Source organism: Trachurus trachurus (assembly GCF_905171665.1).
Source record: "Trachurus trachurus genome assembly, chromosome: 17".
Lineage (NCBI taxonomy): Eukaryota > Metazoa > Chordata > Actinopteri > Carangiformes > Carangidae > Trachurus > Trachurus trachurus.
Genome location: NC_139900.1, coordinates 23,006,285 through 23,031,965, shown reverse-complemented (window position 1 = coordinate 23,031,965; position 25,681 = coordinate 23,006,285). Strand labels below are relative to the sequence as shown.

Sequence of the window (25,681 nt, the reverse complement as noted above, 5' to 3'; positions counted from 1 at the left end):
TTACTAAAAGTGATGTTAACAAATATATTTTTAACCATAAATCTTCACATTCAGGTTTTTACTTCACTGAATTACTCTGAAGTAAAAAACATTTTTGTTTCGCACTAACGCATTTAACTCACAGCGACCACCTCAGCCCCCTCAACCCTCAACCGTCCTCCTGGGATCACACAAAGTGCTCAGTTAATCTTCTGACTGGATGTTTTAACAAGATGCTCCTTTAATATGGCCCGAGGTCCCTGCACGCAGCAGATGAGAAGGTTTCTGGAGAAGAGGCCATGCAACAATAAATTACGTCCCATCACTTCTGTTTTTCAGCGAGCCTGCTGCTCTGCCACAAACAACCCTTTATTGTGTGGATGGAGATGTAGACATGAGGTTTATAGTGCCGTCCTGATCTGTATCAGTGTGGGAACCCTGGGATGGGAGGCTGCAGGCGGCGACGGACGCTATCAAGGTACAGCATGTGACTGATAACCACAAGGTGGGGGATACACAGACAGGGAGGCAGGGCCCCTAATGCCTGACATTAAGATATATTAGAAATAGGGGAGACAACTTCACAGAACCATTGAAACAATCATTTCAGATAACAGCAGAAATGAAAAGCATCCCAAAGGTAACATGCATTTTGAATTAAGTTAAGGAAGAAAACATCTTTTGATCCAGCCTTGCTCAACTAAAACTTTGTATCACGTATTTTTCAGGGAAAGAATCAATCATTTGAAAAAAACGAAGAAACTAGAGTTGGTGTCATGTCGTTATATAAGATGCAGCCATTTAATTGTGGATATGAACTTGAAAGGGACCAAAGCGTATGGATTACAGTATGTCAGCTCATGATTTGATCATTGATTTGATCCAATATCAGAGACATCTTGATACATGTCTTTGTGACTGACTGGCCTCTTGCCAGTCGCCACTCTCCTCTCCATCTTCACCTGGTCTGAAAGCTGTGGCCCCGTCGTTCTCCTCCACCCTCTGCCACCACTGCCATTTGGGCAGTGAAATGACCATCCTCATCATCAAAAACCGCAGAGGTTCCCTTTCAACTGGTGGTATGAAAACATCTCCGACCAGGAGGGGAGGGCACAGACAGAGGGGATCACTTAAACATCTCATCCAGCGCTCTGCGCCTCCTCTCCGTTCCTCCTTCTGCCTTTGAATTCCCCCTTAAAGAGGGAAGGGGCGCCCTCCCATAGCAACTCCCAGCCCCCGGCTCTGCCCGCCTTTGTCCCCCTCCCCAACAGCAGTTTCTGCTCCAGAAGCCTTAGACAAGGCCTCCATTAATTGCAGGCCTGTGTGGAATACACGTGGGACAATGGGCCCAACAGAGTATCCGGCCCCCAGACAAGGCTGGAAACAAGTGGTACAGGAATCCGGCAGAATAGACTCGTCCTGGCTGATGTCACTGAATACATTTACCTACCTCAGAGCGCATTCACTCTGCGCTTTGTTTTATTTGGACAAAAAAAGAAGGGGTAGGGGGAGGTAGCCGTATCAATGGAGAAGAGGAGCTGGAGGGGGTGGGCTCAAGGATGGGAAATAACTGGTTGTCATGGCGACGTGCTGAATCAAAAATATGGTCAAATTTAGCGGAGACAGAGATGTAAAAAGGGTAGGGGGCATTAGACTGAACCCTGCGTGAGATAAGAGGAGGCTGAAAACAGAGGTTTAGTTTTTTTTAGCGTATTCAGCCCTGTTTATACGGCAATAAAGAGCGGATAAAGAAGTGGGAGATTAGGAGACTCATCTAGGCTCATGTTTGTCAACAACAACCTGAGCGTTTTTCAAGTCAGCTTATTCCAAGTCAGTACACCGGCCTCGGAGGGGATGCTTTGCTACGGCAAGTGAAGCTGCGGAGGAAAAGGGGGACCATAGCAACTGGTATTTCAGCATAACAACCTACCATCTGTCACCTAACGTGGTGGGTTCTTTCTTAAAAAAAAAAAGCAGCCAGCATTTAGATCTTCAACTTGGAAGCAAAGGCAATGAGACTGAAGTCTTATTGAACTCTGGGTCTCCTCCTTTGAAAAGGAAACCCAGTCATCGCCTTATCCCTCATCAAATTGAAAAACGCTTTTAGAGATTCTAAGAGAGGCCTCACATTTAATTTTTAAAACCCAGACATGAAAGTGGTCCTAAACCACATTCAGCAGTAGAAACTCTTTAAAGGACTAGTTAGCATGTAGATTATATGCATTTCAGTGCATTGTCAAAGTATCTAAGTGTATTTACATGTTAATATGTTCAGGGATACTATCGTCTTGAAAAGGTGTTGGGGGGAGGTTGGTTAACTCTGTATTTTCTCTCCATGGACCATGGGAATGTGATTTCTTTGTGCCATCAAGGTTCAAACACATTCCCATAAGGCCATGGATATTATGAGCATTGATTCCCTGCAGCAAAACAACCTGTGAACCTGTTGATCCTGGTTAGAGAGCAAGGCTGCCGTCCATAAACGTACTGTAAAAAGACGGCCTGGCCAGTGGTTAAATCACATCTTCTTCCCTCTCGTGGATAAAGATGAACGTTTCTGGACTTTTACGTGAGCGTCGTGCCAGCGAGCTCCCCTCGGCAAGAGCCCCGCTAATGCTCCTGCCATGTGGTGCTTATCCTCATCCAAGCTTAGTCCATATTCACAAGTGTGTTTGCGTTGGGATTTATGAATGTGAAGATGGCCCATTCTTGCCACTCAAGATGACTCACAAGACCGGCGTTTTGGCCACTTACGCTGTCAAAGCAGCCTGGGGGATGCCCTTTCAGCACTCGAGGACCTCTGGCTGAGTCCCCTTCACACCGCAGATCAGCCTCACTTGGGAAAAAGTCCCTGCTCTTTACAGAGGGAGCTGTCCTGAGGGATGGCGCGCTCCTTGTCCCAGGGCCTCCCTCCTTCACCTGCCGGCTTAGTGCTCATCACTTATGCACATAATCCCTGGTTAGTGCATGTGATCCACTAGCCCAGGCCCAGGCCCCTGGCCCCTGAGCCTCCCATGCTCACATGCTTGCTGGGTGGCTCCTGGGTGGCCATGGCAACTGTCATCTTCTCATGACAGTTAGGCTTCAGTCACGGCTCTAAGTCCCTCTTCAGTCTCTGTGCGTCTTTTTCTGTCCGCTGCTCTCTGTCTCCTAAAGCCCTCCTCTGTTTGTGCGTTACTCTATCTATGGCTCTCTGTCTCTTTTCTCCCACTTTGACTGTTCCCATGCTTCGGCCCAGCTCAGTCTGAGAAAGCAGACATAACACGGCAACACCGCGGCACCTTGAGGGGCCGCAAAGCTCTATCAGTGCTTTTCTAGTCTACGTTTAAAGGCCGGATTCACCATCACCGCAGACTGTAGACCAAATGAAGGCCTGACCTCATTTAATTGTGAGTCTGATCTGTAAATGGAGATGGTAAGATACACTTGTGCACCTCTTTTCATTGTGGTCAGCGCGGGCCTCTGAGTGCAGATCGTCTTACCGCGAAGCAAGACCTCAGCCTCGACCATTAGTTTGTTTAAGGTGCCGAGTATCGCACAGGCCCCTCGGGGGACAGCGGGAGAGACAACCCAGCGATGCTGTGTGGCCCCACACTAACAAGTGTCACAGTGATCCCAGCTGGTCCTCCCCCTGTGTGAAAGCCATGTGAGAGGCGGCTCCATCCATGCCCCTGGCACCTCCGCACAAGGCCCTCCATTGACTTCTAACCTGTTGAGGGACCAGGGGAGACAAAGAGCTGCGGGGCGGGGCCCGTCCCTCCGACAAGCCTGTGAACAAACGTTAACACGGCTGCAACTGTCCACCCCCTGAATCACTGAATTTATTGACCAACCACAGAGCCCATTCAGGCCTGCGCGGACTGATAAAGGAAGGGGGACAGGAACGCCATGAGGGCCCGGGGATGGAGCCCATGCTTAGGGGACAGGAGGGAGGAGAGGGGCTTTGTGACCGTCTGGTGGGTCACAGACCTTTTACCAGACGTGGGCGCTTTTGTGTCATCTGTAAAAATGAGGCCAACCGTAAGTGAGCATCAGGTTGGCCTTGTGTCCTGACTATTAATCACGTCAAAGGCCGCATGCGTGTCCAGCGACCAGAAGAGGAAGAAGACGCAGCCAACTGATTCCTGCTTGTAAACTTTGTGAAGAATAAGTGAATGCATGTATGGTGCTCGGAGGGTAACAGACACATCACAAAACTTTTGTCAACTTTTGTTGCGGAGGAGTTTGCCACAGTGGCAGCAGCTACTCTACAGAACAGTCTGAGCAGGTCCAATCACTGTGTGGGATCCATTGTGAGTAAAGAAGCAGTAAACAAAGACTGTGTGCACAGGCCCAAATCTTGAAAGTACACAATTCGGACAAAACACCGTATGGGCGAAAGAGAAAGGAGATGAAGTCCAAAATGTTTGAAATAGCACACGTCTGAGCGCAAGCTTGAGAAAATCTTTTTCAGCGAGTAGCTAGCTGTGAGGAAGAAAGCCTGTGTGTTTTAGCTTCTTTATGTCCGTCCACCACTCTCCATCTGTTGCTCTAGTGATACAAAGGGAATACAGCAGAGAGTACACAAAAACCCATATTGCTTTGTGGAGAGGCAACACTATCCACAAAACTACATCGCAAACACGGATAGAAAGCAAGACAACGCGGCTCTGCACACATCAGTGTTTACCGAAAAGATGATCCGTGCAAGTCAGGGGAGACACACATGAATTCATGATGCGTCCTCATCCTCATCATGAATATTCCCAAAAAGGCTCTTCCCTGATCTGTGGGAGATTCCTTTCTTTTTGGTACAAGCGAGGACCCCCTTCCCTTATTCACAGTCCCCTCTAAATCCACCCATTCACTGCCTATGGGCCCTGATCTCCACATGAAATGATACCCCTCTTTCTCCTCCACTCTCGCGCCTTTAAGCGCCCATATGCCAGGCAGCGAGGAGGCTGGGAAAGCCCATAATTGATCAGTAAGTCTTGGCTGAAAAAGTGTGACCAGGGTCAGCCCCCCACGAAGCACGCAAGAGTGGCTTAATATAAAGATTTATTGGGAAATATAATGGGAGTTCTGCAGAGCAAACACAGGAATATTTGTTGACACAAACCGAGACACTTTTGTGCTGTTGTAGAAATACGAAAATAAGTTTATTACAATTTTCAAAAACACATTACAAATATTGCTCTTTTTTTATAGTTATAATGGAGACATTTTGGTGATTATTTTATTTTATTTTTTATTCTCTATTTTCACAATTACATCATTTTGTACACTTGACTAGAAAAATATGCTGTGTACAACAGCTGTAAACAGTTACCTAAAAAATAATGTATAAAAATCAAACGTTAAAATCAATTATTGTATAATTGTCACAGCAGCAGCATGTGTCTCAAAGATTCATTTTGATTAATTTGCATTCATCTATTAAAACATCATCACCTATGTACAGTACCTTAGTATTGTTAAATGATGTAATAAATGCAAAACTTTTTGCACATTGTTTTGAAAAACTAATTCATATTTTGCAAAGAAAAAAACATTTCATAATGAATCTGAGGGACACTGAAATTTTTCATTTTGATTCTCTTGCAGTACTCGTAGTACTTGAAAAAAAAAAGGGACGCACATCTCTGCTTCTCTCTTCCACAGGAAGAAATTCAACCAAAGCAACTCTTAAGAAACAAATGCAGCGGTGGGTTGTTTTCTGTAAAAACAACAGTAGCCTACCAGTCACAGTCCTCGTGTTTCTTCGAATCCATATGACCTTAAACTGCTTAACAACCAGTAAATCTTAGCAGCAGAGGAGATTCATCCAGTGCTTTTCAACAGTGACAAGTGAATGAGAAAAGCAGCAGCTGAGTACTGTATCTGTATCTGTATCTGATGCTTTTTTCAGTGAGAAAAATGTGCTTCATTGGCTCAGATATTGGATTGTATAGTGAAAAAACTGATATGACAGCTGTAGGCTATATTAAAACCACTGTCCAGTAGAAGAGTTGCATTTTGTTTGCCTGTGCAGTAGAAACGATATAACATCCAGTCACATTGAAGGAGAAGTTTAACACTGAGTCTTAGCTGAGTAGATCTCTAACCACTAAAATTTTAATATGAAGCTTTGTTAGCTTAGCTTAGCACAGTGACTGAGAGCGGCAGAGCCAGCCTGAAGTGAGGTCATCACTGTGTGGTTGCCAGGTAGCATAACCAAAGGACACTTATAGTAACCATCCATAAAACCACTGGTTATCCCCACTTAAGATAAAATAAGTTGAGTTGAAACTTATAATCAGTGAGCTTTAAAAGATTTTAGCTTGGGACAAGGCCAGGCTAGCTGTAAACTTTAGAGTCTATGTGCTAAGCTAGGCTGACCGCCTGCTGTCACTACTTTCCTTCTTCTCTGGAGGAGGGTCTGGTGAGCGAGACTACTACTTTCATGTTTATCAGCAAAAAATGCATTGTGTTTCCAAAATATTTAACTATTCCTTTAACAGAGGCCTGTGGCTCAGGTTTCAGCAGTGTGGCACAGCTATGCGGCTAAAATCCAAGTGCAGGGAGTTTGTCCATGTTAAAATGGAGAATGTTTAGTACAAGTAGCTCACAGTGTGTCAATCAGTCATTACAGTAGGAGTAGCCCTTCTTCTCTATGGAGGCTTGTTGCTGACATCCATCACAGTCCACATACTAAATATAATCACCTGACCATTTATCCAATCTTACACTCGTGCTAATGGAAAATGCAGGTTTGTCAGGGGCTGTAGTTTGAGTCTGTGCAGTAGTTTGCGCGTTGGTCATGTAGGTGTCAGAGGGGGTCTGAGATGGGCGACTGTGGATTGTTAGCGTGCGTGATCGTGGAGGGTTTGGGTGGCCAGTCGGAGTCGTCCTGCATCTCCAGGGCCAAGTGCATGTAACGCACCTTTGGAGGTTTGTTTCTCCGACAGAACAACCAGGAGAGGAAGGACGAGGCCCAGCGGTCATTGGCCACCTGAAAACATGCAGAGTGAAGGTTAGGGAAAGAAAATAGTGATGTCACAATATAGATTTTTATATGTATACATCTTCTCTTCTGAATGAAGTAGAGAGCCTCTTCTGTAGTTCTGTGACAAGACGGTGACCTGAGGCAGTGACATATTTTCATTTATTTCAATGTCATTTATGTTACATAGACTTTTATTAAATAAATATTAATGAATAAATCTAAAATATAATATATACTATATATTAATTCCAAAGCCTGTTAGTACATGTTGATACAGTAGTGTCCAGTAGTGCATCTGGGATCACTTGGAAGACAGACATGGTAAAAAAATAAAAATAAAAAAAAGGAGAAGAATGAACTTTTACATGTTTTAATAATTAGTATATATGAATTTAATATTGTTAAAGGCAGGGTTGGAGATCCTGGAAATTTTGAAAATATACAAGTCAAGAGTCCCAACCCCTTTCAGACTTCTGTCTGAAGCCACGCCTTCACCTTTCCGCGGACGTCGGTAAAGGGAGAGAGGGAGACAGACGGTAGCAATCAATTGACTACAACGTGACATTGTACGTGATTGGATGGTGTTTTTTGAGGCTTGTTGTTCCCCAGGCAAGTGATTTTTTTCATTTTTGTGAAAAAGCCTTTTCAGTTGCAATCTGGTGTTAAAAGGATTTCTAGCAGATTAGTAAAAAATGATCCAGAATAAGATCTCCAACCGAACCTTTAACATACAGTATATACTCACAACATGTTATGTCCTCTAAAAAGAATACGGACATTTAAATGTATGTGCATGCACAAATTTTACTGTTGCTATTTTATATATGTTATAAAAAGAATGTAATAGCAATATCTCCTTATTGGCACAAATGTGTAATAAACTGCACATCTGCGCTGGTTAAGTCTCTTATAGTTACTAGTTATAGACTCTATAGAGTCTTTATTATTGACATTTCAGATGTGAAACAGATCATCAGAAGAAAATATGCAAGAAAGCCAGAGAATCAGACCAGAGTTAAGGAAAAGTGTGACACTATCTAGACAGTGAAACCGGGCAAAAACAGAAAGAAGTGTAGTCAAAAGCTTCCCAACCTGAGGTGTGGCGGCAGAAGGGCACTCTGTGGGGCGGCTTACCCCCTGATTGCCTCTGAAAACTAGCCTCCACAAGATGATGTCAAGGATCAAAATCTACGGGAGATTTCAGTGGGAACTTAAGACTCGGCCGATCAAACATGACAGGGAGGATGAAGATTGGGTTTTAGCCACAGACAGACGCACAAAGATAGAAACAACTCAAACTGAAACTTACAAAAAAAAAAACAGATTCATTGATTTCATTCATCAGGCAGCAACGAAGCTACTACTGAGCACTAATTCAGGAGTGGGGGGAAAAAAAATCAATGCATGCAAATCATAGGGTTTCTAGTTTAAACAAAGGAGATCAGTAACAGAGAGCTTGTCGGGTGCGATGTGTACCTCCAGCATGAAAGACACAGCCGCATTCACTATGACAATGACGACCAGTGTAATGCGCCAGTCGTGGGGAACACACACGATCTGAGGGGAGGCAGAGCAGTGGGTTGAGCACACACGCTTTTTCATCAACTTCATGCAACACCCAGAAAGAAAAGCGGGTTTTACCTCCAGGAAGCTGTCGATGGCAGGAACAGGATGCAGCAGGATGAAGAGGAGGAAAGTATACAGAGCAATGCAGGACAGCATGAACGGCCCTGATGCGATACACAAACAGAAATCTATTCAAACTGTGTTTTATAGTAGTTTTCAACACAAGTCATCACACGCTATACAGTAGGAGTGGATTCGTGCCAGTGGAAAACTGAATTTATAAAATGAAAAACTATGGGAATTACATTTACGACAACATAAGTCTTACAGTTCTTGTAGCTGGGCTGTCTGAATGGTTTTCCCTTGGAGAAGATGATGGCCACAGCCAAGTACTGGAAGGAGGAGACGTAGAAGAGGGTGGTGTTCTCGTAGTTCCTGATGTTTTTGTGATCAACGGGAGTTGTCACGTTCTGGCTGTCGGAGAGACTGGAGCTGGAGACGTTGCAGGCGCTGCAGGAGGAGGAAGGACAGAGGGATACATGTAAAAACACACTGCTGGAAGGTTTTCAAACATTTTATCCCTTTGCACTGTTTGTTTTTCATGACAACTTACCAGCTTACATTGTCTAAATGAATTCTTTCAGTACAATTTGATGAACTGACTCTTTGAGTTTTTCAATATTATTTTGTCCCTGTTTTGTCTACAGACAAATTGGATTGGATTCACTGCTTTATCGCTCTTTGAATGATTAAAAAGCTGCAGATATGTGTAGCAATCCACACATAGGAGTGTTACCATGCATTTATTGATTTGTCGTTGGGCGGATTTTCATTTCAAATGTGTTACTCACTCTGACTGAGGCGTCCATATCTCATACCAGCTCTGCTGTCGCACCAAGAGAAAAGCCAGGACTTGGAAGCCCAGGCAGGTGAGGATCTGGGTCAGGACCGAGCAGAGCAGCGGGCCAGAGATCAGACTGGACGGGGGGCGACGCCACACAAGCTCCTTCCACGCCGGGTTCAGGCTCACTGAAGACAGAAACAACGGGGAGTGGGAGGAGGACGAGTGTCCAGCAGGTGTGCAGATTTGGAGTAGATGGGACAGATACAGAGGCGTTAGGCTGTGAAGTGACTTAAAAGTGAGAAGGAGTTTAGTTGTTGGAGAACACGAGCAACATGTTCTGTTGAAGGGGTTCTGGAAATTAATGAGTCATTTTTGTCTGTGCCTTAAAGTCAAACATTGATCAAAAGGATTTTTGGGGGCTTGTCTTCATGCCACTCACTTGTAAAGGCAATAATGAGGATGATGGCGATGTCAATGAAGAGGAACTGGAAATCTCCCAAGTTGCTGAGGATCTGTAGTATCAGAGATATCGAGGATGAGTCGATGTTGAATGAGTCAAACATTTATTAAAACTCCACCGTGTCACAGTCGATGTGTCGACATGTCACTCTGTGGTTTCACGGCTGACAATAACACAATGTTACACAGGTGTAAGAATAAGAGTGTTGTGTTTACTGAGTAGAGCAGGGTGACACTGAGGTACTGGATGATGCTGTAGAGAGCCATGAACTTGAACACACAGAACGACGTTATGAGAGCAGCTCGACCCTCCCTGCAGGGTGAAAATATCACAGACACAATTGAATAGTCCAATGTTTTATGATTGTACATTTCATTCAAGGAAATTAACTACCGCTGTAATTTGTTATAAGTTTATGAGCTGTCTACGAAGGATCAGTGATTGTAGCTGTGAAGTCTGAAATTGTGTAAAACGATCCGCAACATACTTTTGATATATTCCTAGTTAAAATTCTCTTTTCTGAATTATATCATCCATGAGCTGCTACCTGATGAGGTTTGGGACACAGGAGATGTTGGGGGTGGAGGAGGTGAACGGTGACGCAACAGAAGCCTCCAGCTCAGAGAGGGAAATCCCACTGTGAGCTCTCTTCAGAGCCTGAGAGAGAGAGAGAGAAATTATTGTTATTAATCACTTTGTTTTAAACCATAGTTCGGTGAATTCTTTTAATCTGCTGATTTTTACTCACTCCTCACTCCCCTTCATGAAGGAGTTACTAATTACCAGTGACGGCTGGTATCAATGGGCTAGTGGGGCTAAGCCCTCCCTGCATTACACAACAAAAGATGAGGAAAAAATATTATATATAGCCTATATTATATTCTCTAAATAACATACAAAAGATTGTTCTAAGTCTTAGGAAAATCGGAACTGGCAACAATATTAAATAGTTTCAAGAAAAACACAGGATATCTCTAAATGGGCTAATTTTAATCAGCCCCAGCTCACCGAGTCTGCTCTCATTCATTTTCCCACTGTGGATGATTGACAGGTGCCATGTCCCGCCCTCGCCATTGACCGACTGTTTGGGCTAATTTCATTCAGCCCACAGGCCGAACGGTTCTGACCAATCAGCAGCGGGCTGACGCAGGGTCAATGATTGACAGGCGTCATGTCCCGCCCCCTTGGTTTACTTGTCATTGGGGCTAATTTCATTTAGCCCAACACCGCTGTTTTCAGACCAATGACAGGAACCGGAGGAAAAGTTGTGTTGTTGTGGGAGGGAGAAGACAGAAACAGCGGCGCTAGGCGCTAGCATCACAGGTAGCTACTTTACTGCTCTAAACTGTCTTTGCTAACATGAACGAAGTGGAGAATCTAGTTTCTAAACTCACCAGGAGCACCATGACATGGCGATAACAGACCAGAAAGGCCGTCGATATGAGCTGCATATATCGTCTTTTTAATTGAGCAATATCGTCGGGTGTGTGTGCGTGCGTACGTGTGTGTGTGTGTGTGTGTGTGTAGGTGTTTGTGTGTGTGTGCGTGCGTGCGTGCGTGCGTGCGTGCGTGCGTGTGTGTGTGTGTAGGTGTTTGTGTGTGTGTGCGTGCGTGCGTGAGAGAGAGAGAGAGATAGAGAGAGAGAGAGACTGTGTGTGTATGTGTGAGATAACCAGGTGAAGTTTTTTTTTTTTTTTTTTTTGGACTAGACCCTTCTACTTAATGCAGTGTGTAGGCCTAGTTAGTTGCTATACTTTTGTGAGATGGGATAACCCTAACTTTTAGCTGTGTTAACCATTTAATGGGTATAATTTATTTATTAGCCCACCCAACTAATTTGACCACCAACCGCCACTGCTAATTACTTTTCCAAATTTGGTTTTACATGTTAAAGGGATAGTTCAACATTTTGGCCAATTGGCCCATTGCCATAATTCCTATAGTAGAGTAGGTTTGTGAGCTCAGAGCTACGCTACGGAGGCTCATGGGATTTCTTGGTTTCCCTCATCAAACTCATCAAATACACAATCCAACAACTCCAAAACGCTCTCGTGGACAAGTTGTGACCTGCACATTCACCACGCTATGAGATAATAATGTAACGTTACGAGACTGAGTTGTTTTCGAGGCAAATGCAGAGACTGCTTGCTGAAAAACTGCCCCCGATGGAAATTCGCATCAGCAGTTTTGCATGAATTCACCTCTAAGACAACTCCGTTCACTCCCATGAGCCTCCGTAGCGTAGCGCCGAGCAGCTCGCAGCTCTGCTCCGCCGTTCTAAAAATAGCTTGCACTGACAATTAAAGGTAACGTACCTACTCCTAAAACTATAGGGATAATGGCAATGGGCCAATTTGCCAAAATGTTACACTATCCCTTTAAATAACAACAGCTGTGATCATTCACTGAAGTGTTTCTGGGTGACATACTGAACCCCAGACTGTAAAGGTAAAGGTACTTTATTTGTCACATATACAGCTAGTACAGTGAAATTCTTTCTCTGCATTTAACCCATCCCTGAGGAGCAGTGGGCAGCCGCGGTGCAGCGCCCGGGGACCGACTCCAGATTATGAGCCAGTGCCTTTGGTCAGGGGCGCTGACTGGAGGATTAACCTAGCCGACATGTTTTTAGTGGTGGGGGAAACCAGAGCACCCGGAGGAAACCCACGCAGACACGGGGAGAACATGCAAACTCCACACAGAAAGGACCTGGGCGGCCGGGGATTCGAACCCAGGACCTTCTTGCTGTGAGGCAACAGTGCTAACCACTGTGCCACCGTGCCGCCGTAAGACAGTAACACCTCAGGATACACTATTATTGTTATCTGACTGTGTCAGATTAGTGCGTGGTAGCAAAGCACTGTATGAATGTGTGTGAATATGAAAGTGTAAAACTCTTTGAGTGGTCAATAAGACTACAAAGACTGATGTACAGTATGTCCTTGTACCAGTTACCAAAATACACAGTAGGATAATGTCATGAAAACAGCTTTTGTTGTATTCTAAATAATTTGTAATTCAATAGAGGATAAGGTGGGTGCAGGGTGGAGGTTAATGACTTAAAACAACAAAATTACACTTATACTTGATATGAGGATTTTTCCCCCCACTACCCACAAACATTAATGCTGCTGCTCTGAACCCTTTTGGACACACAGGTATTTTCAGGCCTCTACAGTCATGGTATCCCATCAGATACCGATTCACACATGAGGGTCAACCTGGAGTGAAATGTTACAGTTTCTGTCTCACAATAAGACAGGATCAGGCTGAATTACAGTAACACCTCAGGATGCACTATTATTGTTATGATTTGTGTCTGATTCACACTTACTCCACAGTCGTTAGCACCGTCCCCACACATCCCGACAGTGTAGCTGGAGGAGAAACAAACAGATGATGATGCTACAAAATCTCGACGCTGTTTCACAGAACAAACACCAAACCTATAAAAGACTCACTCGATGCTCTGCAGGACTTCCACCAGCTGGGTCTTCTGGTCTGGAGCCATGCGGGCAAACACAGAGGCTCTCAGTACGAGCTGCAGCACCCCCGTGTGGACACATAAAGAATTACAACAACATCCAAACAGGAGTTTCTCTTTCAAATGGTACACCTTTGAAGCAAATGCACACCTGACACTAATGTCAACATGTGACGGGCCTGTACCTTTGGCACGAGCTGAGGGAAGTGCTCGGTGATGACAGCGAAGGCTCTGCCGCTCACAGCGAAGTGATAGCTCTGTTCCTGCGGGACCTGATGCTCGTCCCTTGCCCCCTCCTCCAGGTTAATCTCAACAGACTAGAGAAGAGAGGACGAGATTCAACCTCCTGTGCTCTTTTCTATCTGATTGGCTGCAGATATAAATGTGGAAATGCACATTGTGGGATCTGGACAACAAGGAGACGTTCACACGGAGCATGTCTGGAAGTTTCTGTGTGTTTCTTTGCTTCAGTTTGCTCAGACATTTGAGATTAATACTGTTTGAACTCAAAGCACAAACAACAGCACACAAATGGCTGAGCATGCAGGTTTTAAAAACAACTAGGCGCTTGGTTTCCTCCCCGACACACGGTGGTTACAAAGACCAGGCAGCCTAAAGCCGGTGGTTTTACACATTCTCCTCATTCAGTGGCTCTGAGATTTTCATTCTCACCTGATTTTCCTTGGCTGTCGGAGAGGGGTTTTCAGTGTAATGCCATGTGATACTAGCAGACTGCAAATCTTTAGGAGGCGCAGCGTCGGCTATAATCACCCTCTCATGTGCACGGATCATGCCACAGTCTCGAGCCACTGATATGGCCGTCAGCATGTTGTCACCTATCAGACGGTGCAGGAGAGAGAAGGGAAATGAGTTTAGTCTGACACAGGAAGTCACAGTTTCAGACATGTCACTGAATTCTTTGGGGATAAATAAAGCAATTTGTGTTCGCATTTCACTGAGCTGCGTTACCTGTGACCATCAGAGTGCGAATGTTTGCTTGTCGTAACTCGTGTAAAACCCCGGCAGTCTCCGGCTTTATTTTGTTCTGCATGATGATCAAACCAAGGAACTCCATGTTGGTCTCTATCAAGTCCCTGAAAGCAACAACATCATGCATCTCTCCATTCAAACCACCAATATGTTTCATCAACACCGCAGAAAATTCATGTTTAGGGTCACATTATCGATTCAGATGTCAGAGAATCAGACAATAAAGGACATACCTTTCCATTTGTAATTACCAGGCATTATGAATATGTAATGCTTACTGCATCACAAGGGCTGTAGAGTTGTAATTCTCCTATTTGACACCCTGCCCTACTGCTGACCTGCCTTGTCTGTGCCTCCTTCAGTTAATGATTTTCTACATTTATCAGAATGATGGCAAACATCCAGACCCCAGAATGTGTAAAAAGAGGCAAGAAAAACAAATGAATCATTAATACGGGGTTGAGTCTATAGCTGCTATCATTACCTTTAACACCAATTGCACCATACACAGTGGCTGTATTTCACTGTGACAGATGGAGGCTACAAATGATTTTACTGCCTGTTCTTTGATGTATTTCTGCTCAAGCAAATAGTTTTACAGATTCTGGTGCATGTTTTAGATAACAAGGACATTTTCTGTCCACATGTAGCAGGACTGAAGATATTCAGACAGCATGTCATTTCATCTGATGTCTGATGTTTGCCCAGATCAGAACAATCAACATATCAACAGAGCTGATTCCTACAGTTACAGTATCTCAGAGAAGGATAATTCAGGTATTTTCCCGTCGGTAGGCGCACACAGCGCACTGTGGACAGCGTTATCTATGAATTGAGATGTACCTGCTCAAGCTCTGGACTTTGTGCCAGGAGAATTTGGACTCCAGCTGTCGATGTGCCAGGGCAATAACCCTGAAGCCCTGCATGGTGTAGGTCTCCAGAGTCTCTGCAAAGCTCTGTGGGACTGAGCAGAGGGACAAAGCCAGGTTCAGTCTGACCTGTGGCTAAAGACACTGAAGGGTAACTCAGTCACTTTATGTATTTTTATAGAGATGACAGGGATAAAATGATTTGAGACCTGTTTGCTGTTTGCAGAGGCTGGCCACGATCTCTGGAGCTCCTTTCAAGTAGGCGTGCATGTGTTTTTCCCCCAACCTCCTGACCACCACACTCATCCTCTGCAGCAGCGAGGAGAAGGGGAACTGACGCACAATACCGATCTCACAGGTCTGAGGAACAAAACAAACATTTTGTACACACACGGACGTTATTAACACAATCATTACATCTGTTTCTATTTCCTGCATCTCAGACATACTGTACACAGTCAAATGACCTAATTTCATCCATCATATAACAATCCATGTGATCTGTGCTCAAAGGAAGCTAACAGATCAATTACACTCCACACACTAATTAAGGCGGTGAATGAGTCGATTTCCTAAAATGTCAAACTCTTTGCTTAAAGGGATAGTACAACATTTTGGCAAATTGGCCTATTGCCATAATCGCTATAGTCATAGCAGTAGGTTTGTTACCTTTAATTGTCAGTGCAAGCTATTTTTATAACGGCAGAGCAGAGCCGCGAGCTGCTCAGAGCTACACTACGGAGGCTGTCCCTGAAGGCAACACGCATCAGCGGTTTTGCAGGAATTTGCCTCGAAAACAACTCCATCTCGTAATGTTCCGTTATTATCTCATAGCGTGGTGAATGTGCAGCTCACAATTTGTCCACGACAGCCTTTTGGAGTTGTTGGATTGTGTATTTGATGAGTTTGATGAGGGAAACCAAGAAATTCCTTTAGCCTCCGTAGCGTAGCTCTGAGCAGCTCACGGCTCTGCTCCGCCGATCTAAAAATAGCTTGCACCGACAATTAAAGGTAACGAACCTACTGCTATGACTATAGCGATTATGGCAATGGGCCAATTTGCCAAAATGTTGAACTATCCCTTTAAAGAACTTGAAGTTTTCAGGAAAGAGGAAGTACTCACTGATAATTCAGACAGCTCCTGAAAAAGAAAAGTAAGTGAAAAGTTGAATTATATTCAAGTATAATAATAATAAATCTATTTTAATTATTTCTGTTTAGCCAAAATGTGTGAGAGAGACCCTCTACCATGTTCTGAGTCAGTGGATTGTTCTGATTGGCTTCAGGGGCGGCATGCTTCGGAGGTCGCACCACTGTGGGCATTATGGGATTGTGCAGCGCAGTCTCTTCCTCCGTGGGCTCCTCTAGGATCTAAATAAAAAATGGTATATCAAATATTAATTTAATAATGTCTCAGTCGCTGTGTCCTCCTGAAGGGAAAAGACATTTACAGCTGTTGTTGCCAGAAAATCCAGGATACCAGACTTAAACCGTTTTAGCCGACTCGCCCTGCCAAGGCGGCGAGCGTGGTGCTGCATAATTCATGTACTCGCGGTTATCTGAGCTGAGCACGCTGTTCGCTGTTCCTCACCCAGCCTGCGGCGCTGAACATCTTGAGGTCTAGAGGGTCGCCAGACAGCTCGCCCTCGATCTTGGTCAGTGAGTGGCAGGACGCCATGCAGGCCACAAAGGCAGAGTTCACCAGACTCTCTTTAGCTGCGTCAGACTCCGGCGGAGAAAAGCTGAAACACGAGACGGAGGATCTGACTCAGCAGGTGGATGGGAGCAAATCACATACAAATATAAAAACGCTCTGTAAATAAGGTCATGTAAGTGCTCTGGTGGTTACCAATGACATCAGGTGAAAACACTACAAATATGTTATTTTCCTACCAGACAAGAAGCCTTTTCCAGAGAGAGATAAAAATAAAAACATCCACCAAACAACTTTTCTTTTTTTTTTTAGTAAACATAATTTTGAGTGTTTCAGTGTCTGTGAATGTGCCTCTTTCTTCTATGCACAAGAGCGAGAGGTTAAGGACAAAGTGGACACCTCGTCTGTCCTTTTAGATTCATCAGATTAAGACAAACTGTTTCTAGATGAAATAGTCACACAGAGATATCCATCTGTGGACAATCTATTAAAGTTTAATACCTCACAAATCGAGGTGGAGGAAACAAAAATCAAACAGAGTGAATTCACTGTGAGAAGAGTCCTGACAGATGAGCATAACAGAGATGGTACAGGTCGTTACTCTGGCAGTTGAAAATCTCATACAACAATATAGGCTACATCTACCTGTAGATTCAAGTTGAGACCGACCCTCTGAGGAATGTAAAAGAAAAGAAGAAATGTAGTTTGGCAGGAAAATAGCGAGGATACTGAAGAAAAATACATTCCCACATTTCTGAGTAGCCAATAAGCTGCTTTTTCACAACATCTGCTTCAGCCGTCATCAACTCCCCCCAGACTTTCGACTCTCGTCAGCTTTGCAGTTACTCCCAGAAAGCTGATGCAGATGTGTCTGTGTTACACAACAAAACAAAAGCAAAGAGGCCTCCTCCCACCTGCCGTCCTCAGCTCTCTGGATACCCCACAGGTCCAAACCGTCCTCAGTCAAAGTGCCAGTCTGAAGGAGAAACAAACGCACATACACAACATTAACGCTTGGAAATCACAGGTCAGGCTACTCCTCTTCATCTACAGTTGACTTGAAGAGAATTCGTTCCTAACCTGCAGAAACATTCACACTCACTCTCTGAGCACAAATTAAACACAACTGAAGAAGTAAAACAACCATCAGCATCTTAAAAGATGTTTCTCAGGCAGAAACATTTCGCTGCTGGTTTCAATTTAGTTCTGTTGTGGGTCGATCCTCAAAAATCCACAACATCAAATATGCAAAGATAAAGAAAAAAAGGCAGTGAGGAATTACAGCTATGACAGAGATGTTACTCCCTCGCAAGAAAAACCATCTGTACAATCACAAACCAGACTTTGATTTAGGGCTACGACTACTTATTATTTTCAGCAATTTAATCTGTTTCTTCTCTCAATGAGTTATTAGGTAATGAGTGAAAGTAAACTAACCCTTTTAAAAAGACTTGTTTTATCTGACCATCAATCCAAAACCAAAAGACATCACATTTATTATCCTGGGAGAGAAAAAACAAGAAACAAGGCAAGGGTATTTTTAGTGTAATATAAATGTTAATATAAGCTTTCCCTACTCACTAGATGCGTTAATAATAACGCAAAGAACATTTTTTTTGCTATAAGCGGCTTTCCTGCATATTCAAGCCACTGCTCTTATTATAGATGACATAGGATGTTATCAAACTGAATCAACACAGCATGAATAGATTTATAAATAGGTGGTACTTAATGTTGTGGCCAAATTGAGTCATTGTACAACCTCAGCAGCTCCTCATGACAGGATTCACTTTACATTCATGGTCATAAAAGCATCTTGGGTGCTTCATGACAAATTTTTATGCATCCGGAGTCAAGACTATATCCAATCCAAGTTAAGCACAGTTCAGAAACATGAGGATGAGACGCCTGAATTTAAATAATTAAAAATAAAAATAGCACTTCCTGAATTCTTAACTGGAAACATAAATCTCTGCCCTACCTTGTCAAAGCAAACCAGGTTAAGTTGACCACACATGTTGATCCTCTGGGGACTGATGCAAAAGATACCGATTCGCTTCAAACGCCGCTGTGCGTACACGATTCCAGCTGTCATGGCCGCCGGTAAGGCCGGTGGCACAGTGATGGTGATGATGTCCAGCGATTCAATGATGATGGTTTTAGCTGGAACCTGATTATCAAGAAACAAACCATCATCATTAGCTGATGTTTAGACATCTGTATTTCCTTGCATTGTATTTCTTTTATTATACCTTGTTCATGATACTGAGGACGATGGTGTAGATGAAGCCGATCCCCGCCACCCCCACCAGACACAGCAGGAACAGGTACGCGTCTCGGTACAGTTTGAAGTCCGTGGGTTTGGGGTAAAGGATGGAGCGCACCAGTTGACCTTTCTCTGTGCCGAAGCCTGTGGGAGTGCACAGGAATAACATTTGATCGTTTGCTCATAGAGGCTGAATATGTGCAGCCGCGAGGAGCACGAGTCCGTTACCTGTTTCTCCTCTGTCTCACCTGTTCTGACCACGACAGCCTTGACCAGTTCACCGGTGTAGAAGCGTGTCTGGATCACGTGGGTGCCACAGAACAGGGTGTGTCTCTTGTGCTCCTCTATGTCGTATCTGCAGGCTGCCTCCTCGCCCAGACTGGGCAGACTGGTCTTGGTAACTGGCACGCTCTCTCCTGAAGATGAACAGTCGTCCAGTAAGAGCCACATGCAGGAGGAGCAGTGATGTGTTAACACGGTGCCTCATCAGTAAAGCCTTGAAATTAATTCATTTTTTCTATTTATTTATTTCATTTTTTTTTTCTCTTTTTCTTCTTGTTTGTTTGTTCAACAACTATCATTATCATATAACCTCTCCCCACACTCTATTATCTCTGCTACTCGCCATGTCTATCAATATTTCCCGTTCACTATTACCATTATTACTATTACTACGTTCCATGTTTGTTGCACCTGCTATTTTGTATTGTCTCATATGTTTTTGTTTTGTTTTGTTTGTCTTTAAATCCTGTTATTATTACCACACATGTCTTGTGTTATTTGTCTAAAAAATAAACACTTAAAAAAAAGAAAGAAATTAACATGCGCTAACATACTGCACTGTTTTTACACTGCGTTGCAACTTGATGTGACAAATGGCTACTTTTCGTTTTCCTTCCATATAAAACTGCACCTCCCATAGAGGTATGGGAATAAAAAAAGGCAGACATGCTTAAAGATCTGAGGTGTGTAATGTGCAAATACAACATATTTGAGGCTGATTGATAAAGAGAGTTTGAGACCCAGTGGATGCTGACTGATCGCCTGCACCTCCTCTAATAAGTCTTAATCGACAACAAAAAACAGATAGGAAACATCATATTTCAAAAAGTAGGTATCTAATATCACAAAGGAACAGAGGCCTGTTTCTCTCCTTTACTCCCATCTTAAAAACAGAAAAGGAAACACGACCTGTCAGCATGCTCTCGTTTACGATGCAGGTTCCATGGATGAGCAAAGCGTCGCAGGGCATGATCATCCCGTTGGCTGGAATGACGATGACATCACCCGGCACGAGCTCTGTCGACATGGCCTCTTCGATATCTAGGAGCGACAACGGCACAGTGAAAAACATATCCTGCTCTCTCTCTCTCTCTCTCTGTCTGCTAGCTCAATCAGATCGATAATGTGATCGATAATGACAGAAGAGGAGAGCTCACCTTTACTTCCTCTGCTCACCGAAACACGAACCACGCTGTGCGTTGCCACCATGTCATGGAGCATCACATATTGCTGGAATAACAAAGACTCAATTGTAAACGCACACAACCAGTCCAGTGTGCAGGCTGCACTGTGATTATTTATGAATGAGATGATTAACTGACACTGTTATCACTGCACATGTCCCATAAAAGTTACGTCTCAGTCCACTTCCTACTCGCCCTGGGGATCCCACATGACTCACCTTTTTAATAGTGTACAGTGAGGTTGCAATAGAAATGACGGACATGAAAACTATGGCTGTGGCGTAATAGTAGTAGTCCTCTGCACTCCACAGAATAACGCTGAAGAGCTGGAAGATGTAGAAAGGATTCAGGACCTGGTGGAGGAGGAGACAGAAACATGGACTGAGGACATAAGAGGGGACATGTCTTACTCAAGACAGGTGTGGTAATACAGGAGGTGTGCTGAACTCACCTCCTTTATGAGAAGCTTGAACAGAGAGGGCACTCTCACAGCGATCTCATTCTCCTCAAAGAACAACCTCCTGTTGAAAGAGGAATTAAAAGTATAATTTCTACTCTTTTATAATAGTTAAATAGTGGCAAGTTTGAAGTTTCATTTGTGCAAGTAAGAGCTATTGCATGAAATATTACTAAGGCATGGTAAAAAATGTTTTGCATGTTTTTATTACTTAAAATTGTCTAAATAACAGAAATATTAAAAAAAAAAAAAACGAAATTTTTTTGTAAAGGGGGGGTCGTTGGTAAATTGTTGCCATATGGCAACACTATGCAATCGTGCAAAGTCCCATAGAATCAACATTTTTGACCAAAAACTAATTTTATTTAAAGCAACACTCAACAAATCCATCTCATACTCAACAGAAGATATACTGTAACTATAGATAGATATATAGAATAGATATACTGTAAGATATACTGTAAGTGTAAGTCCATTTAGATAATATGTTACAAAATACCTTTAATCACAAAATATAAAAAAATATAATGTTTTTACCTTTAACCTATAGCCTATCTAGCTGGTTTGTAAAAGCAACAACGTCAGCTAACATTAGCTATGTAGCAATTAGCGAAACATAGAGTTAGCTCACACTTTTTGGGAATTATGTTTCAGTAATTACTGAATGAGGTGAAAGTGTATATTGATGACAACAGGTGCGTGTTGTGTACCTGTAGTCCTGCAGTGTTTTAGGAAGTCCAGAGCTGTGGTCAGAGTGGACACTGGCACAGCTCAGCTTCACATCCTCTAGGCCTCTAGAAAAGTCATACACATCCATGTCTACTGGATACTAGTAACAGGAGAAACATGTTGATAAATGATGGTGCTAACAGCAGCAGGACTATTTCAGTGGGACTCTTACTTATACGTCTCATAGCTGTGTGTCTCCTCATCCCAGTAGTATTTAGTGCTGTGGTGGCTGAAGTAGTGGATCTAAGGAGGGAGGAGCAGATATTCACTGTAAAACAAAATCCTGATTCTAACTGCATATTAAGAAAAGCCTTTTTTCCCCCCACAAAGGTACCTCAGCATGCTGAATTTCAGCAAATTTCCCATGATGCTCCTCCTGCACAGCACTGACGCTGTGGTCTCCGTCTCCGTTCGGCAGCTGAGCGGTGGGCTGCAGATCCAAGCTGTCAAAGGGTTTCTTCCCCGGAGCCAACATCACGTGTACTTTGGCTCGAAACCACTGCCTGAACTCATCCTGCAGTAACAATACAAAGAATTACATTTTTTCTTGGCTGTCAGGCAACGCTGAATTTATCATTTGCAGTGTTTACAGTGTGTCTGCCAAAGAATGTAACAGGGGCCTGGATGATGTTTGTGCAGCGGTATGGTGAGCTGCACAAGATGTTAACTCAAAATCCACTGAAAGCAGCGGATTAACTCACACAGACAAAGATGCGTTCAATCTAAATCTACAAAAACTATGTCCCCTCTTGGAAAGCGAGCACAGTAGTCACCTCATTAGGCTACAAATAGTGAATTGACAAGTGTGCACATGTCTTACAAATAAAGTAAAACTAGTGAGGAATGTTTAAGAAGAAAGCAAGTACTGTGGTCCTGAGCAGCAGTGTGTGTGCGTCCCTCAGCGACGTGTGTGTGCAGGTGCTCTTGACGCCCCACTCGGGCAGCCAATAGAGCAGCAGCAGCAGGAGACCCCCGGAGCAAACAGCACCGACGCCCACCAGGATCCTCTTCCACAGACAGGGCCGGTAGCCCCACACCTCCTGCACAGGGACACGGGGATGTCAGGAGACAGAAGTGTGGGACAGACAGACAAGTGTTTGTCTGTTTGTGACAGAAGACAGATAAAACAGCACAGACAGTCTGTGGGTTTGTAACATGCAACGTGTGTTTTTGCTCCAATGGTTTTTTTTAGAAACAGATGTAAACACATGTGTATTTATCAGAAATTGTTTTTAGCTGTGGGCTGTGGTGAGTATTTACAGCAGCAGGACGGTGCACGTGGAATTAACTCTTAATAAACTGCAGGGGCTGCTGCTCATGGTAAAGAAGGAACATGTGCACAGTTCAGCTGATTGATGAGGATACAAAGGAATCAGCTTCATCACAATTCACTGTTGAATTTTCATCTTTCTACGCTATCAAAAATAAAAGCATACACATCACCATCCTATTTTTCTTTAACTAGCAGATACTGTGAAAAACCATCTTGTTTTGGCAGTGACACAGTGTAGCTGGAAGATTTCTTATAATAAATATCTTTTTTGCTCGCTCGCTTGCTACAACCAGCAGCCAGTCGCCTCTTTGTTTTGCATAAATACTGGAAACATGCAGCCTGTGACTCCTCTCTGACAAACCGCTGGTAGTTTGTTATCTTCCAACAGAAGCCAGACTCACAGTTTTTCAGTGAAGCTAACTGACAGAGATAAAAACTCAGCAGCACCGGTTGTGAATGATCATATTGCCCAAAATATCAAGTGACTACTAACAGTACTGTGACATTCAGTCTCTGTGAAGCTAAACGAGTTTAAGCTCTATCGCTATCACTTTGACATTTCCAATCTCTCACAGTGACTTCTTGGTGATTTCAGTGAGTGACATTATGTTTCAAATACTGCATTTATTTGAATCCTCACTGATGCGTATGTCCTTTAAAAATAACAAAACGCAACCATCTGTACATTACCAAATATGTATTTCAATCACTAACACGTTATGATGCTGGTATCAAACTAAAAACAAACAGTTCTCACTACACAGAGTTTACTACACCATTACAACAGGAAGTTATATTTACCATCTCATCCTCCAGGCCTCTGTTTATTATCTTCACCTCTTCTCCTGTCTTCATTCTGTCACAAGTTCAACAACTATTAAGAAAAATAAAGAAGAAAACAAACATTTACGGTAACTCCGACCAGAGTTTGACTTGCTGGAGCTTTCTCATCAGAGAAGAGTCTTCAACTTTGCCTGGTCAGAGGACATGTTGCAACTTCAGTCTCAGCCAAGGGCATTAAAAGAATCAGTTTTATGGCTTTTGAAAGCAGCGGGTCAGTGATTCATTTACTTTTTTATATAATCACTGAGATCTCTGGAGACACAAAGGAAAGGTTGAAATTATTTGTGTAGACAAAAACATAGAAATACAATTAAGTATTTGTCACAGTGTAAAGCAAGGAAAAGCCGGACTCACCATGGCCACACTTAGCAAATAATAAACTGTCTGTAAAGGAGTAAGCAGAAACTTCCCCTACCTTCCTCATGCCCACAAACGCTGCGTTCAAAGCCTGTTTCATTCAACTGACAACTTTACTGACAAGTTAATGATGCGTTGCTGCAGTGTTAAGCAGAGATACATGGAAACCTTTGCACCGTGAACACATGTTGCCGATCAATAACAGTCACACCTACTACAGTAATGTTTGACTCACACTCTATCTGACCAGACCTGTCAATAAGAGCCATCGCCTGTAACCAGAGAGACACAAGACCACAACTAATCCCATTGATTATTGATGGAATTGTCAAACAGTTGATAGAAATAATAGATGGTATAAAAGTACACAAAGCCTGATTAGATTAATGATTGTGTCCGTCAGTCTAAAAACTTTGTCCAGCGTTACCAGAGTAACTCCTATCAACATGAACAGCGTCCCCAACATGAACCCTGGTGCATCAGCCTGTGTGGGGGGGCTTCTCTCTGCACCAGCTCCCTGAGAAATCCTGTTTGAACCCCTGCAGCGAATCCAGTCCTGACTTGGGATAAGATTTATTTTTCCAGCAGGACAAAGACTCCAAACATAAAGCCAAAGCTACAGAGCCACAGTCCAAAACTTCAGCCCAAAACAGAGTCTTATGTAGAAGGACCTCAGACTTAAAAAGCTTGTTTGCACATCTGTAGGCTACTGACAGACAGGAGATGCCCTCACTGATTCAGAGTGAGTGGTTTGTGCTTTTTGTATATTACAGGACATGTCACACAATTGAAGCTGTAAAACGACAGATTAAAGTCTAGGAAGGTGTTATCTGTAGACTCTGATCAAAACTAATGTGCCTGTTACTACAACACACTTTGACTGAAAAACACCCCATAAATAACAGTTTTCCACACTGGCGCAACTCGATATCTTGTGCAAACACACAGTGACTGCAGACAGACCTCCAGCCGCTCTAACTTTTTTACTGGCATCGTGCAAAGTCATAAAAACAGTCTCACAAGTTCAGATGCAGCGGCTTCACCTTTCCACAGCCACACGTCACTAAACACCCGTGGAAAGAAGCTCGTGCTCGTGCAGTTTTCCAGCGACCTACCGGTGTCTCTTCTCCCGTGTCACTGAGTCCGACGTTGCATTGTCGGGTCGCTGTGTTGAAAGTCTGGCCGGATGGACGGTGTGTGTCTGTGTCTCTGCAGCCTGTGGACACCGACTATCTACACGACGACATGTGTCTGCAGCACCGCGCCGCCGACCGACACACACCACACCACAGATCCACGCTGCGCTGGACCCGGACCGTCCCAAACCGGTCCATTCAGAAGGAAGTGGGGAAAACAGGATGTGAGGTCATTAGAGGACACAGTGCGTTTGGGCTGAATTTGTGCAAGTTGCAACAAATCGGGAAGAAGTGCAGCGACATGTGCACAGCGCGGTCAACCTGCAACTTGGGGGGTGGACTGG

At 43.7% G+C, this 25,681-nt stretch overlaps 1 protein-coding gene across 5 annotated transcripts; it reads right to left on the bottom strand.

The window, feature by feature from the left end:
- Positions 1-5,112: 5,112 nt before the first annotated feature.
- LOC311000657 (polyamine-transporting ATPase 13A3-like) lies at positions 5,113-25,604 on the bottom strand. Of its 5 annotated transcripts, none has more exons than XM_083991397.1 (33): positions 25,317-25,604; positions 23,803-23,875; positions 22,595-22,768; positions 22,063-22,242; positions 21,901-21,971; positions 21,710-21,793; positions 20,994-21,063; positions 20,761-20,895; positions 20,516-20,588; positions 20,268-20,399; positions 19,325-19,492; positions 19,063-19,220; positions 18,792-18,980; positions 17,725-17,786; positions 16,748-16,898; positions 16,405-16,527; positions 16,280-16,297; positions 15,366-15,516; positions 15,131-15,251; positions 14,267-14,391; positions 13,970-14,133; positions 13,483-13,614; positions 13,275-13,354; positions 13,148-13,190; positions 10,361-10,470; positions 10,029-10,125; positions 9,793-9,865; positions 9,361-9,538; positions 8,838-9,019; positions 8,585-8,673; positions 8,420-8,500; positions 8,036-8,131; positions 5,113-6,949 (listed from the first exon to the last, which is right to left on the bottom strand). In XM_083991397.1, the coding sequence occupies exons 2-33, from the start codon at positions 23,854-23,856 to the stop codon at positions 6,767-6,769; spliced, it is 3,747 nt and encodes a 1,248-aa protein (XP_083847523.1). In that variant the 5' UTR covers positions 23,857-23,875; positions 25,317-25,604; the 3' UTR covers positions 5,113-6,766. The 5 variants fall into 5 exon arrangements, with proteins under 5 accessions (XP_083847523.1, XP_083847525.1, XP_083847527.1 ...); XM_083991399.1 differs by having other exon boundaries at positions 23,803-23,857; XM_083991401.1 differs by lacking the exon at positions 25,317-25,604 and adding an exon at positions 25,222-25,239 and having other exon boundaries at positions 23,803-23,857.
- Between the last annotated feature and the right edge of the window lie 77 nt (positions 25,605-25,681).

Bases quoted from the DNA above. Each gene is read 5' to 3' on its own strand.
- LOC311000657 (XM_083991397.1), bottom strand. From the start codon at position 23,856: ATGAAGACAGGAGAAGAGGTGAAGATAATAAACAGAGGCCTGGAGGAT. The intron at 18,981-19,062 runs GTATAATAAAAG...CTTGATAATCAG, and splicing joins TCCTCAGTATCATGAACAAG to GTTCCAGCTAAAACCATCAT. The intron at 16,528-16,747 runs GTGAGGAACAGC...TTTTTTATTTAG, and splicing joins TGTTCAGCGCCGCAGGCTGG to ATCCTAGAGGAGCCCACGGA.